Below are 14,967 nucleotides of genomic sequence, written 5' to 3' on the forward strand. Positions count from 1 at the left end.
AATAGGATAAAAAAGTAAATATATCAGCCCTAACTGTCAGTTTGTCTCTGTCCAATGTTGAAAAGCAATAGAATACCCCTACATCGAACACTGCACACTGCTTTATGACCAGTATTATAGTCCACGTCCAGTTAGTACTCCCCCCTCATTACTCCCCCCTCCCCCCAATTCCCTAATACTCTATTCTCTTTGCGTTATGTAAGCTCTCACGAGTAGGGCCCTCTTCCCTCATGTGCTTATCCTTTTCTTACTTTAATAATGTTCAGCGGCACCAAATCCAGCAGTCCTCTGCCACCTGATACTTATGTCAGTATCATCTGCTGATGTAACTATGTTTATTTACCCTGTACTTGTCCTATACTGTCTTCAACTGAAAGTTGCTGCTTTCCTGTTTTGATTAGTCGTTTATGTACTCTGTAATTGGGTGCTGCAGAACCCTTGTGGCGCCATATAAATAAAGGATGATAATAATAATAATAATAATAATAATAATACTCCCATTTTTAAATTGCTTGTGATGTGGAGAAACAAACCTTTATTGAAATATTTTGTTCTGTACCAGGGGAAAGTGAAGCTGTAGGGAGATTGCTTTATATGTCACATGTGCTATAACCGGAATGGGCAACAGATGGTTTTAGGGTCGCATGTGGCCCTCTGTGAATCCATCTACACCCCCAGCTGCTTTTTCGTGTTGGCTTGGTATAGCTTTTAACACTTGTTTTTCTTACATTAAAATGTATGCTGATTTGTTATTATAGATCAGTGTATTTTTAATAAATTGTTTTAACTTCTTCTTAGGTTAAGAGTGGGGATTGAACTAGATGGAGAGAACTGTTTTTGTTGGGGTACTTTTCAAATAAAGGTTTAAAACGTAACTTTTATTGGCTTCAAAGTTGACTTACATAACACAAAACATATGACAACATATACATGAGTACAATAAGGAAATAAAACGAAAACTGCAGAAACCTCCTCCCCTCGTGTGGGATTGTGAGCAAACACCAATATTACATTTCTCCCTTCTATCAGATCTAGAAATCCCTCATTGCCACTTAAATAAGTAAAAAATAAAGTTCTCAATCGCATAGCCAAGGAAACCTCACTCTCTCCATGTTATCACACATACCGCGCCCATAGTAATCCGGTTTAGCCGCATAAAGGGATTGTCACTAAAATGGCCCTAGGGGAGCAGGAAACAGAGTGTGAGGGTAGTAAGAGAGAAACAACAAGTGTGTCTGGGAGAGAGAGAGGAGCAAGAAAGAGAGAGAGAGTTTCATGGGAGCCCTGGGAGCAGCCTGGGCCCCATAGCAGCTGCATCCCCTGCACACACAGTAGTTATGCCACTTGGGATGAAACAGAACAGTAGTGGAAGGTGGTGAAAAATTTTTAATATCTCCCTGTGAATACAAAATACATAGATCTGGATAACTAATACTACATACTGAAAATCATAGCTGTAATAATATATCTTTGTTATCAGTAGTTTGTATTCATGCAATAAGATGGAGAATACATCAGTGAGTAGGTTGGCCTTTATAGGTGTCAACATACAGTAAATAACACACATTTATAATTGCTTTAGCAGGGCTGTTTATAGCCAATTTGGCTCCCAGTGCGAGATTTGACAATGCGGCCCCCTTCCCCCCCTTCAACATAAAAAGAGATGCCCCCCCCCCCCCCCCCCCCCATAGATATAAAAATAAAGAATTTGCGTGCATTCCCGGCAAGGGGCGTGGACTCATTAAAATGGGCATGGCCTTGTTAGAGTGGTTGTGGCCTCGTCTGAAAAGACTCCCTTACACCCCAGTTTTTGACAATGCACCAACAGATCACGGCCACCACAGGAAAAAAATAAAATTCTACCATATTAAGCCCCACACAGTAATGCCCTCTGCACCATGTTATGCCCGCTATGCAGAGCCGGCCCTAGCCAATTTGATGCCCTAGGCAAAAATTTTGTTGGTGCCCCCTAGCAGATAATCCCACCAACAATCTTAGTGTTTATACACAAACACCAAAAATAACTTGGTTTATTGCTTTTTTTTTTTTATTGTTAAACACATGTTAAATACACAAAATATACCAAAACTGTATAAATATAAAGGAACCAAACAGAGCAATATAAATACCTCCAAATGAACTATAAAATATAAATAAAAGAACTGTGCAAACATCAATCAAAAATAATAAATATAAAGGAACCAAACAGAGCAATATAAATACCTCCGAAAAAACTATACAATATTAATAAAATAATTGTGCAAACATCAAAACATTAAACAAAAGTAGTGCAAAACTTTAGTAAAATAATGCTGATTACATGTAACGTTGTTTTACAGACATACTCGTCTTGTTTTTCTTGCAGCAAAATCATCTATCACATCATCATATGAGATTTGTTGTGAGACTACATGATTTATACTTATAATGGCAAGTCCACTGAGACGTTCTTGCTCCATGCTCGATCTTAGATAGTTTTTAATCAGCTTGAGCTTAGAGAAGCTACGTTCAGCAGCAGCCACTGTAACAGGAAGTGTGGCAGAGATTCTAAGTGCTACCAACAAATGGGGATAAATTTCTGTCACCTTTTTCTGTTGCATAAAAGTCAAGAGTTCCAAACTCGACATATTTTGTGACGGAAAATGTGGGAAATTTTGCATTTCTCCAGCAAGTCCCGTGCCAACAATATCTGGTTGTCCATCAAGAGTTAAAGCAGCGCTCAATGCTTGACACTGCTCTAACAACTCTGTTTTTGTCAAATGGGGAAAGTTTACAAGCACTCCAAATTTATCATTAACTGCTACCAAGGTCTGGAATCTCTCATCAAGTGAACAGAGGGTTGCATCCACTAAGACATTAAAAAAAGTGGTTTGTTGGGGCAGATGTACTAAGCCTGGAGCAGTGATAAGTGGAAGGCGATAACGCACCAGCCAATCAGCTTCTAACTTTCATTTTTCAAATTGTAATGATTGGCTGGTGCGTTATCACCTTCCACTTATCATGGTTTTATCACTTTTCCAGGCTTAATACATCTGCTTCACAGTGTATCCAGTTCAAATTATACCACACTATAGTGCCTCCACTTCATATTGTGCCACATTACAGTGCCCCAGCTCACATTATGTATTATAAACCCTTCAAGTTCATTTTAAACCACATTTCAAAGAGCAGGTCCAGAGGTATAACTAGAAATAATGTAGACTCCAAGGCAAAAGTTTGTAAGGGCCCCTATGTATAACCTAATGGCAAAAAATGTATACAACACATGTAATTTTGACATAGCAGCTGCACTCCCTGCACCTATGGTAGCTACGCCCTGTATATAACACATGTAACTGTGACAGGGAAGATGGCCCCTTTCAGCTCTGGGCCCCATAGCAACTGCACTGCCTGCACCCATGGTAGCTACGCCCTGTATATAACACATCTAACTGTGACAGGGAAGGTGACCCCTCTCAGCTCTGGGCCCCATAGCAACTGCACTCCCTGCACCTATGGTAGCTACGCCCTGTATATAACACATGTAACTGTGACAGGGAAGGTGGCCCCTCTCAGCTCTGGCCCCATAGCATCTGCACTGCCTGCACCTATGGTAGCTACACCCTGTATATAACACATGTAATGGGCCCTACACACTTGTAGATTTGAAAGATTTAAAAGATTAAAGATATGATAGATGAAAGATTTCCCATGAACGATTATGTGCATACACACTGAACAATGTCTGATGAAAGATTTGAAAGATTTGAAAGATCCAGCTTCATTTAAATACTGGGCATGGGGGGTAATTCCAAGTTGATTGCAGCAGGATTTTTTTTATAGCAGTTGGGCAAAACCATGTGCACTGCAGGGGGGGCAGATATAACATTTGCAGAGAGAGTTAGATTTGGGTGGGTTATTTTATTTCTGTGCAGGGTAAATACTGGCTGCTTTATTTTTACACTACAAATTAGATTGCAGATTGAACACACCCCACCCAAATCTAACTCTCGCTGTACATGTTATATCTGCCTCCCCTGCAGTGCACATAGTTTTGCCCAATTGCTAACAAAAATCCTGCTGCGATCAACTTGGAATTACCCCCATGGTTTTAGGAAGGTGGGCAGGTCTTCTTTGTGCAAAAAATGTCAATGTCAATAATTCATCTTATTCAATAAAAAACGGATTTGACAGTCCCGCTGTCTAAAAACGGACCAATTGACGATAGTGTGCGTCCTGGATTCGACTTCATGGACGGCACAAAAGTGTTAAAAAAAAAACCCTGAAAAAAATTGCGTGTGGTCCCCCCTCCTAAGTATAACCAGCCTCGGGCTCTTTGAGCTGGTCCTGGTTATAAAAATTCGGGGGGGAAAATTACATGGGATCCCCCGTATTTTAACAACCAGCATCGGGCTCTGCGTCCGGTCCTGGTGCCAAAAATACGGGGGACAAAAAGCGTAGGGGTCCCCCGTATTTTTGGAACCAGCACCGGGCTCCACTAGTCAGAGAGATAATGCCACAGCCGGGGGACACTTTTATATCGGTCCCTGCGGCCCTGGCATTAAATCACTAACTAGTCACCCCTGGCCGGGGTACCCTGGAGGAGTGGGGATCCCTTAAATCAAGGGGTCCCCCCCTCCAGCCACCCAAGGGCCAGGGGTGAAGCCCGAGGCTGTCCCCCCCATCCATGGGCTGCGGATGGGGGGCTGATAGCCTTGTGTCAAATAAAAGAATATTGTTTTTTGCAGCAGAACTACAAGTCCCAGCAAGCCTCCCACGCAAGCTGGTACTTGGAGAACCACAAGTACCAGCATGCAGGGGGGAAACGGGTCCGCTGGTACCTGTAGTTCTACTACAAGAAAAATACCCGAATAAAAACAGTACACACACACCGTGACAGTACAATTGTATTACATACATGCACACTTACATTCATACATACTTACCTATGTTGACACGAGGCTCGGTCCCCTTGTCCACGTAGAATCCATGGGTGTGCTTCATGCACACTGCCGGGGGACAAACCGCTGCCCACCAATGTATATAATATATTTCCCCCTGCCCACCAATGCATTATGTCACCCGGCAGTGTGCATGCAGCATGTGTTCCTAGTACACAGCATGCATAATGATATGCTGTGTACTGAGAACACATGCTGCATGCACACCGCCGGGGAACATAATGCATTGGTGGGCAGGGGATATATTATATACATTGGTGGGCAGCGGTTTGTCCCCCGGCAGTGTGCATGCAGCATGTGTTCTCAGTACACAACATATCAATATGCATGCTGTGTACTAGGAACACATGCTGCATGCACACTGCCGGGGGACATAATGCATTGGTGGACAGTGGATTTTATTAAATTCATTGGTGGCCAGTGTTTTATACATTGGTGGCCAGTGTTTTATACATTGGTGGCCAGTGTTTTATACATTGGTGGCCAGTGGGAACACTGTGCTATACTTACCAAAGACGCGCTGCTCCTTTTCCACGATGCTGCGGCTGGCTGTGCTGCGGCTGCGCTCCTCTTCAGTGACGGCCGGGAGTTCCTCTGATGACGGACGGATGGGCGTGGCGTGCAGGCGGCGGGGCGGAGGATCGTCGTTATCGTGAGCTCTGAGGAATGGGCAAAAGCCCTGAAACATTGACATAATACACACTTTGGTGGTGTTTAAACCTGTTGCAGTCTCCTGAGTGTCGCCTCTCTCCAATTCTTTGTGTATATATATATATATATATATATATATATATTATATCTCTCTCATCCAAAGGTACAGCACTTCTGGTGACTCAAAATAAATAAATAAATAAATAAATATATATATATATATATATATATATATATATATATATTATAATTCTGTACACTAAAGGGCACTGAATCGTTGCCATACCACTATGCCAGCGTGTTATATTATTGAGTCACCAGGAGTGCTTTTGGTCATTTGTTATCTGACATTGTACAGCCTCCACTAGCTCCTTCTTGCATTTTCGTATTGGTTTGATATAGCTGTAACACTTCCATGCTGATTTGTATTACAGATCAGTGTATTTTAATATACTGTTTTAACTTCTTACGAAGGTTAAGAGTAATGAGTGTTCGGACATAAAAGGTTCCACCGTAAGGCTCCTGTAGTGTGAGATTGCCCCTTACTGGTATCAACTACAAGTGGAAATATAACCGTTAAAAATGTTTTTGCATGGAATATAGTAAATAAATGGATGCAAAAATGCCATTTACAAACATTGTTTTTGTTTCTCTCCTGCCTGACGTGATATTACTGCTCTCTTACCTTGTATCTGATAAATGTCATTTAGTTCACTATATTAAATGATTCACCTGTTACTAATGTACAGTGTGCACTAAGTAGTACATTGGATTCATGTTTTGTGGTTTTCTTACACTGTGTTTACCAAGCAACAGTCTGATTATTAATATATATATTGAAATTTTGTATAAATAAAATCAAGTTTTATCTCAACAGTTAGCGTGCTTTCACTTTTAAGCTTATTGCCTGAAGCTGAAACTATTTGTGATTTTATATGTAGCCCATAGCAGCCAATCATATTTTAGCAAAAATGTATCTAGTATAATCTAGATAAATGCTATAATCTGGTTGCTTTTGGAAACAACACTTTTTCAGCTAAAGTTTTTTAGTAACTTTCCCACAAAGTATGAGCGTATGTTGTAATTTAATGGTCATTTTGCTTTGAGGCTAAATTCCTGAAAAATAAAGAAAACCTCTTATAGGAGACATGCGCCGGATGTGCAAGGAATCTTCTACACATAAAATGGAATTTTTAAATACATTTTTAATTTATTTGCTTATTAATTGAAAAATATTGTGTGCAAATATCTGTAAGTTGTGACCAACTAAATATTGAAAACAACATTATGTGTTGTGCAGGATCTGAAGAGGAGCTGGTCGCAGGGACGCAGTATCCAGCGCAGGAAATGTACTCTGTGCAAGACGACGACGACCAGCAAGGATGGGTATCTTGGGCCTGGTCTTTTGTTCCGGCAATTGTAAGTTATAGTAGCGATGAGGATGGAGAAGATGGCTACGCAGGGATGGAAGAGGGAAACGCACCACAAGGACCAAGATCCAAGATGTCTAAAGATCCAATAATCTGTATAGGTTTCTACTGCACGAAGGCCACGGTTACATTTAAGGTATGCTTGTTGTGTGATTGACGTTCTAGGTCAGGGACAGATGGTGATTGCTGTGTAAATAAATATGTGATTTATACCGCGCTTGTATGTGTAATAGCAGCTTCAATAAAACGTAAGCAATAAATTATTTAAAACAGAAGCGCTTATCAGTTAACAAACGCTCATACCTGTAAAGAAAATTGGTTAAAATTAATGTACTGTGTACAGCTCCTTTGAGAATTATTTGAGATTGAAGGTGATTTGTAGATTTATAATTTGAGGGTTGGTTCCTTTGTTTTTTCGGGGTTTGGTGGTCTTAGTAGGTAGTTCAATAGCAGCCTAACGTTCCCTGCTCTCCCTACCTTTGCGAGTGCTGCTGTTTGCGGCTTGCCAACAATGGTCCGGTCCTGGTTCCCTCCTCGCGGATGCTCACTTCTGTGTCGCTTGTTGGTAACGTCACTCCTCTGTCACTTCCGCCGTGCATGTACTCACTCCCTTGAGGCATTTGTGAGAGACAGCAACAGCACAGCACTGATATAGGCAGTTGCCATTATGACATCAGCATGACCTCACACACCCCACCAGACCGACCAAGACTGGTTATTTCTGGTTTGAGGCCCCTGTTGTCTTTTTTACATGACTGGCCTAAGGGAAATGTGATTTTCCTTCTTATATAAAACTATTCAGATTAGAATATTATTTATTACTAGCATTTGCCCGCGGCTTTGCTGGTGTGGATGTCTGTTATTGCTCAGCGGAACTCATTTTACAAAGCAGGAGTGTCATCTAATATTGTGATGTATATTTTATATTGTACACATTGATCATAACCTTTATTTGTAAACAATATTTGCAGTTTTTCTTCATGGAGTAACACAAAAGGTGCTTGGGGCTACTAATAAGTGTAAATCACGTAAAGCTTGCCATGGGTCAGTGGCGTCACAACGGGGGTGCGGCAAGTGTCACCCGCCAAAGGATGACATCAAAGTGCCGGCTCCTCTCCAGTGATAGGAGCCGGGTGTTGCACTGCGATATTACGTGCAGCACCCAGCTCCTGTCACTGTGCAGGAGCCAGCATCGTGCGCACACTAGTCCCCGGGTGCAGCCCGCAACCCCCAGGACACCCGGAGCTACAAAATGGAGATTCGGGCCACAAGGCTACGCCCCTACCCACAGGACCACGCCTCCTTTTGCTATTGCGCACTGCATTACCTCCTCCCTCCCCTCCTCTCCTGGTGACTCCTCTGCCATGCTTGTAGCAGCTGGTCCTAAGATCTACATCTGCAGCCCTGAGTGTTTGGCTTGGATTGAAAAGAAAAAAAATTGATGGGTATACGTGGTATAAACACAGTCTCACCTGCACCACATCCCATTAGAAACTCTTCCTCAATTAGGTTCCTCTGCAGAGCAGTCACTTTAAGTCTGGTTCTGTTGCATAACCTGGGCAGAGTCAAGTTCTGCAGAAGCATGACCGGAACACCAGCTGTCAGTGCAGTGCTGTACGCTGGAAGTCCAGCTGCACTAAGTGAGTTCAAAAATTCCACTCATACTGTATAGTCATTTTGGACGGGTTGATATCGGGTGACCAACGGTTGGGGGGGGGGGAGTGGGGGTGGCGAGCACAACAAAGCCCCTTGCGGGCTCGCCACAGGTTGTATTCCCACTCTATGGACACCCACGAGTGAGAATAATCCCAGTTGGTCAGCAAGCCAACTGGCTGGCTAGTCAGTGTCCGGGATGTGGCGCCGGTATTGTGACCGGCGGCCTCCTGACCACCGGTCACATAACCGCATCCCTTTTGGACTTGAGGAGCCTACTCCCTGTATGCTCTGAGTATCAAGCGTCTGGTATTTCATTTATTGTATTTCACCCTGATGGCAGATGGAGATCATAGATACCTCAGTCCTTTTCTAGCTCACTAAGCTATACAATAGTGAAAACACAATATAAATTCATACAGTAGTTTTTGTGTGATGCCAGAACTTAGACAAATAGACTAAATATCACATGACATATTCTGATTGGTCTGATTCTGCATATGCTACAGAAGTGTTTTTCAAGCACTGTGCCGTTGCAGACTAGTGTGCCCTGAGCAGGGTCCAGGTGTGCCTCCATAGAAGCAGAGCCAGGCCCGTCAGTGTTCTGCCGCTACTGAGGCCCTGGAACGATCAATACTGGTGGGTTTAATGGCTGCAGAGCCAATTCTAATTTCGGGCCCGGGCAGTGTTGGTCTCTTCTGGCCTTCTCAGATGTGGCTGAGGTGTTACCTATGGAGATGCTGCAACATAACATCCTAGGACACGCAACTGCACCATGCATCACCATTATATTTGAGTGTGCCTTGGCAATATTTAGATCTTGTTCAGTGTGCCGCGAGTTGTAAAAGGTTGAAAATCTTTGTTGTAGGGTTTAGTTTAAGTGCCAGCTCCTTGGTCCCTCTCCGCAATCCTGTGGTCCAATGTCCTCCAACCTGTTTAAGAGAAAAGGAATCAATGGTAAGAAACCAAAAATATTCCTTTTCACAAGTTCCGTTGAGGTTCGTGTACAGGTTTCGACTCTGTCGCACACAGATAAACAAGTGTCACATAACAAATGAATCAGTCCAGTCTCGTCAAGCAATTTTGTTGCATTGTCTTGCAATTAAGATGCACATTCGAGTGAATTGAGGCCACACCGTGCAGCACCGCTTTATAAGTCTCGTTGTATAAGGGCATATCTGTAGGAACGTGTGTTACCATACAGAATCGCTGACAAGACATCTCTGGTTCCGATCTTGTTTAATAAGCTCCCATCTAGCACCATAACAGAATTTCCGAGTCATAATTCCTACTGCTCCTTAACACCTTCTAGCCTCGAGTGACCTGTAATGAATTAACAAATATCCAGTGGGGAAGAAAAGTTACATCTGCAATGAGATTGTTCTGTATGAGATTCACATGTTACACCGAGACGGAAAACATTAGCATTCATTGTTCTCCTTTCTTGCAAAGAATGTATGGAATTAATTTGCGGTTCATATTTTGGTATTAAAAAAAAAAGCGTCCTATTTCTGCATTAGCATTCTGAGTGGTTGATACTATTCCAGTGCAAAGGAAGAAAAAAAAAAACATGCCCAATTAAACGTAACATTTTCCTAATACTGTTGAAAATTGTTCTTGTAACATTCGAGTTCTTTTAATCAATTAATTGCTTTTCCTCTGCAATAATTGCTGACAGCTGATGGGGAGGAAGAGGAGAAATTGGTCTATAAATAAAATAATTTCTTGTTTGGCTATCATAGCTTTCATGTTTCACATTATTTTCACTGAGTGACTTCATCTTTAACAAGGTTTTTCTTTTTTTATACAACTAAAACAAGGGCCCTCATTCCGAGTTGATCGCTCGCAAGGCGATTTTAGCAGAGTTACACACGCTAAGCCGCCGCCTACTGGGAGTGAATCTTAGCTTCTTAAAATTGCGACCGATGTATTCGCAATATTGCGATTACAAACTACTTAGCAGTTTCAGAGTAGCTTCAGACTTACTCGGCATCTGCGATCAGTTCAGTGCTTGTCGTTCCTGGTTTGACGTCATAAACACACCCAGCGTTCGCCCAGACACTCCTCCGTTTCTCCGGCCACTCCTGCGTTTTTTCCGGAAACGGTAGCGTTTTTAACCACACGCCCCTGAAACGCCGTGTTTCCGCCCAGTAACACCCATTTCCTGTCAATCACATTACGATCGCCGGAGCGAAGAAAAAGCCGTGAGTAAAAATACTATCTTCATTGTTAAATTACTTGGCGCAGTCGCAGTGCGAATATTGCGCATGCGTACTAAGCGGAATTTCACTGCGATGCGATGAAATATACCGAGCGAACGACTCGGAATGAGGGCCAAGGTTTTTACACAAATGTACTCATAGCATTCACCAAACTAAAAAGGCTAGTATACTTAACATAATATATTTAAATAAATGTCTATGAACGCCAGTGAAGCATTTTGTTCACTCAGAGAATTATCAGAAGACGGAGGTAGCTGAGGAGGGTGGCTTTCTGTCATGCCGATATGTAATACAGGGGACGATATATCAAGCCTTGGAGAGAGATCAAGTACTAACCAATCAACTAACTGTCATTTTGCAGGCTTTACTTGAAGAATGGGGGGCTTGGACTGTAAACATCAATTTTAAACATAATGAGAGGTGCTACCATGTTGAGACTTGTAATAGGAGAAAAAAAAAGAGAAAATGTAAGTTTCACACTCTACACATCTAATCAAAATAATTATAATAGCAGTATAACTTAGAGTAAAATTGAGGTGCTTAGCATAACTTCGGCCAAAAATATGTGCCCACCAACCGCGACCAGGTGACCTCATCTGGTGATTCCCTAGCATTCCTAAAGTTAAAGTCCAGAGCACGGAACTCCCCAGGCCAGCACAAGCTAACCAACCCACCCAATGTGTAACATTAGCGAGAGGAGTGTTTAAAGGTGTTACGTTAGTAAGAAGCAGCAACTATGTGTTTACAGTACTACATAGGTGAGAGGTAATTTAAAAAAATATATATTACTTTAGTGCAAAACAATATAGTTGCTAAAAAGTTCTAGATTAAGTGTTATAATATGATACCCCGAAGCAGCCTAGCCCTGCCAACCGAGTGAGCCCCACACCCCAAACTCATCCCTAAAATGGCCAAATGATATAAGGTTGGCTTGTGCTGGCATGTGGGGTGGGGGTGGGGGCACTTGAATCTTCGGAATTTTATTGACCCACCAGATTAGTTCACTTGATTGCGGTTGGTGGGTTCATATTTTTGGTCCACATTATGCTAAGCGCCTCAGTTTTACTCTGTTATATTGCAGTGTTTTTATCATTATTCTGATTAGCAGTGTTTAGTACTTAGTGTGCACCTGCATTTTCTTTTCTTTTCTTTTTCATATTTGTACTTGAAAAATGACATATGAAATTGGTTGGTTACTACATCTCTCTCCACTTTATCACTCTCCAATGATTGATACATCTCCCCCATAGTATTTTTATTTTTATTAACTTCACTCCTTTTATTAGTTATAGGTTTGAGTTTTACAAGTAGCGTTTTCATACTTCACTGTAATTTAGGCTCTATTGCCCCATCTAACCTTGGGTAAATGTTCTTATCCTGGATATAAAGGGTACCGTGAAACAGAAGAACAGAATTATCTTATAGCAGGGGAGCTTGTTAACACAGATGAGTAATGTAGGTACTTTGCAGAAGTTTATCAGAGTCCCACTGTTAAAGAGCTTGGTGACCCCCAAGCACACCCAAACTAGCATTATTTAGTCCAGGTGTTGATCCTGGAAGAAATTTATAAAGTGGAGGTTAGAGGGACATTTAACATAAAGAATGGGTGGTGTTCTAGCCGGCATTATGCTCTACTTTCACAATTTATTCTGGAGCTGAGGACATAATGACCTAAACATAAAGTTTGTGAACAAAAATCTATAGGAGTCTGATTCTCAGTCGCATGTTAATGCAAACACAACTCCGTACGGCTGCAATTAACACTTTGCAAATGGCTTATAAATGTGCCCAATGAGTCTATAAACGTTTTCATTGTTGTCACCCAGCTGCCATCCAGAAACCGCCATGTAACGGCTGCAGAGAGGCCGTGGACCGATATATCACTCTGAGTAGTTTGTACCGTCACAAAGATGCACAGTGTAGAAGAAATCGCTATATGTGGCCGCAAAGTTACATATTTTCTGTTTACCATCATTCTTATTTTCTCTGACGTCCTAAGTGGATGCTGGGGACTCCGTCAGGACCATGGGGAATAGCGGCTCCGCAGGAGACAGGGCACAAAAGTAAAAGCTTTAGGATCAGGTGGTGTGCACTGGCTCCTCCCCCTATGACCCTCCTCCAAGCCTCAGTTAGGTTTTTGTGCCCGGCCGAGAAGGGTGCAATCTAGGTGGCTCTCCTAAAGAGCTGCTTAGAGTAAAAGTTTTGTTAGGTTTTTTATTTTCAGTGAGTCCTGCTGGCAACAGGCTCACTGCAACGAGGGACTTAGGGGAGAAGAAGTGAACTCACCTGCGTGCAGGATGGATTGGCTTCTTAGGCTACTGGACACTAGCTCCAGAGGGACGATCACAGGTACAGCCTGGATGGGTCACCGGAGCCGCGCCGCCGACCCCCTTGCAGATGCTGAAGAGAGAAGAGGTCCAGAAATCGGCGGCTGAAGACTTCCCAGTCTTCTTAAGGTAGCGCACAGCACGGCAGCTGTGCGCCATTGCTCTCAGCACACTTCACACCAACGGTCACTGAGGGTGCAGGGCGCTGGGGGGGGGCGCCCTGGGCAGCAATGAAAGTACCTATGCTGGCTAAAAATACATCACATATAGCCTCTGGGGCTATATGGATGTATTTAACCCCTGCCAGGTTGTCAGAAAAACGGGAGAAGAAGCCCGCCGAAAAGGGGGCGGGGCCTATTCTCCTCAGCACACAGCGCCATTTTCCTACACAGCTCCGCTGCTAGGAAGGCTCCCAGGCTCTCCCCTGCACTGCACTACAGAAACAGGGTTAAAACAGAGAGGGGGGGCACTTATTTGGCGATATTATTATATATTAAGATGCTATAAGGGAAAACACTTATATAAGGTTGTCCCTGTATAATTATAGCGTTTTGGTGTGTGCTGGCAAACTCTCCCTCTGTCTCCCCAAAGGGCTAGTGGGGTCCTGTCCTCTATCAGAGCATTCCCTGTGTGTGTGCTGTGTGTCGGTACGTGTGTGTCGACATGTATGAGGACGATGTTGGTGAGGAGGCGGAGCAATTGCCTGTAATGGTGATGTCACTCTCTAGGGAGTCGACACCGGAATGGATGGCTTATTTAGGGAATTACGTGATAATGTCAACACGCTGCAAGGTCGGTTGACGACATGAGACGGCCGGCAAACCAATTAGTACCTGTCCAGGCGTCTCAAACACCGTCAGGGGCTTTAAAACGCCCATTTACCTCAGTCGGTCGACACAGACACAGACACGGACACTGACTCCAGTGTCGACGGTGAAGAAACAAACGTATTTTCCATTAGGGCCACACGTTACATGTTAAGGGCAATGAAGGAGGTGTTACATATTTCTGATACTACAAGTACCACAAAAAAGGGTATTATGTGGGGTGTGAAAAAACTACCTGTAGTTTTTCCTGAATCAGATAAATTAAATGAAGTGTGTGATGATGCGTGGGTTTCCCCCGATAGAAAATTATTGGCGTTATACCCTTTCCCGCCAGAAGTTAGGGCGCGTTGGGAAACACTCCTTAGGGTGGATAAGGCGCTCACACGCTTATCAAAACAAGTGGCGTTACTGTCTCCAGATACGGCCGCCCTCAAGGAGCCAGCTGATAGGAGGCTGGAAAATATCCTAAAAAGTATATACACACATACTGGTGTTATACTGCGACCAGCGATCGCCTCAGCCTGGATGTGCAGCGCTGGGGTGGCTTGGTCGGATTCCCTGACTGAAAATATTGATACCCTTGACAGAGACAGTATTTTATTGACTATAGAGCATTTAAAGGATGCATTTCTATATATGCGAGATGCACAGAGGGATATTTGCACTCTGGCATCAAGAGTAAGTGCGATGTCCATATCTGCCAGAAGATGTTTATGGACACGACAGTGGTCAGGTGATGCAGATTCCAAACGGCACATGGAAGTATTGCCGTATAAAGGGGAGGAGTTATTTGGGGTCGGTGCATCGGACCTGGTGGCCACGGCAACAGCTGGAAAATCCACCTTTTTTACCCCAAGTCACATCTCAGCAGAAAAAGACACCGTCTTTTCAGCCTCAGTCCTTTCGTCCCCATAAGG

The 14,967-nt window shown here is 43.1% G+C and overlaps 1 protein-coding gene and 1 long non-coding RNA gene across 6 annotated transcripts in view; one reads left to right on the top strand and one right to left on the bottom strand.

The window, feature by feature from the left end:
* The window catches only part of VPS13B (vacuolar protein sorting 13 homolog B), a 1,616,194-nt gene that overhangs the window by 235,572 nt on the left and 1,365,655 nt on the right, over positions 1-14,967 (top strand). For all 5 annotated transcript variants that reach the window (XM_063924187.1, XM_063924188.1, XM_063924189.1 and 2 more), the window contains exon 8: positions 6,892-7,157. In XM_063924187.1, the coding sequence (XP_063780257.1) occupies positions 6,892-7,157 (266 nt within the window). The remainder of the gene's footprint in view (positions 1-6,891; positions 7,158-14,967) is intronic.
* Positions 6,779-7,694, bottom strand: LOC134928453 (uncharacterized). Its single transcript, XR_010177930.1, has 2 exons — positions 7,499-7,694; positions 6,779-7,207 (listed from the first exon to the last, which is right to left on the bottom strand). It is a non-coding gene; the product is annotated as an uncharacterized LOC134928453 (long non-coding RNA).

The sequence above is a fragment of the Pseudophryne corroboree genome, chromosome 5, assembly GCF_028390025.1.
Source record: "Pseudophryne corroboree isolate aPseCor3 chromosome 5, aPseCor3.hap2, whole genome shotgun sequence".
NCBI lineage: Eukaryota > Metazoa > Chordata > Amphibia > Anura > Myobatrachidae > Pseudophryne > Pseudophryne corroboree.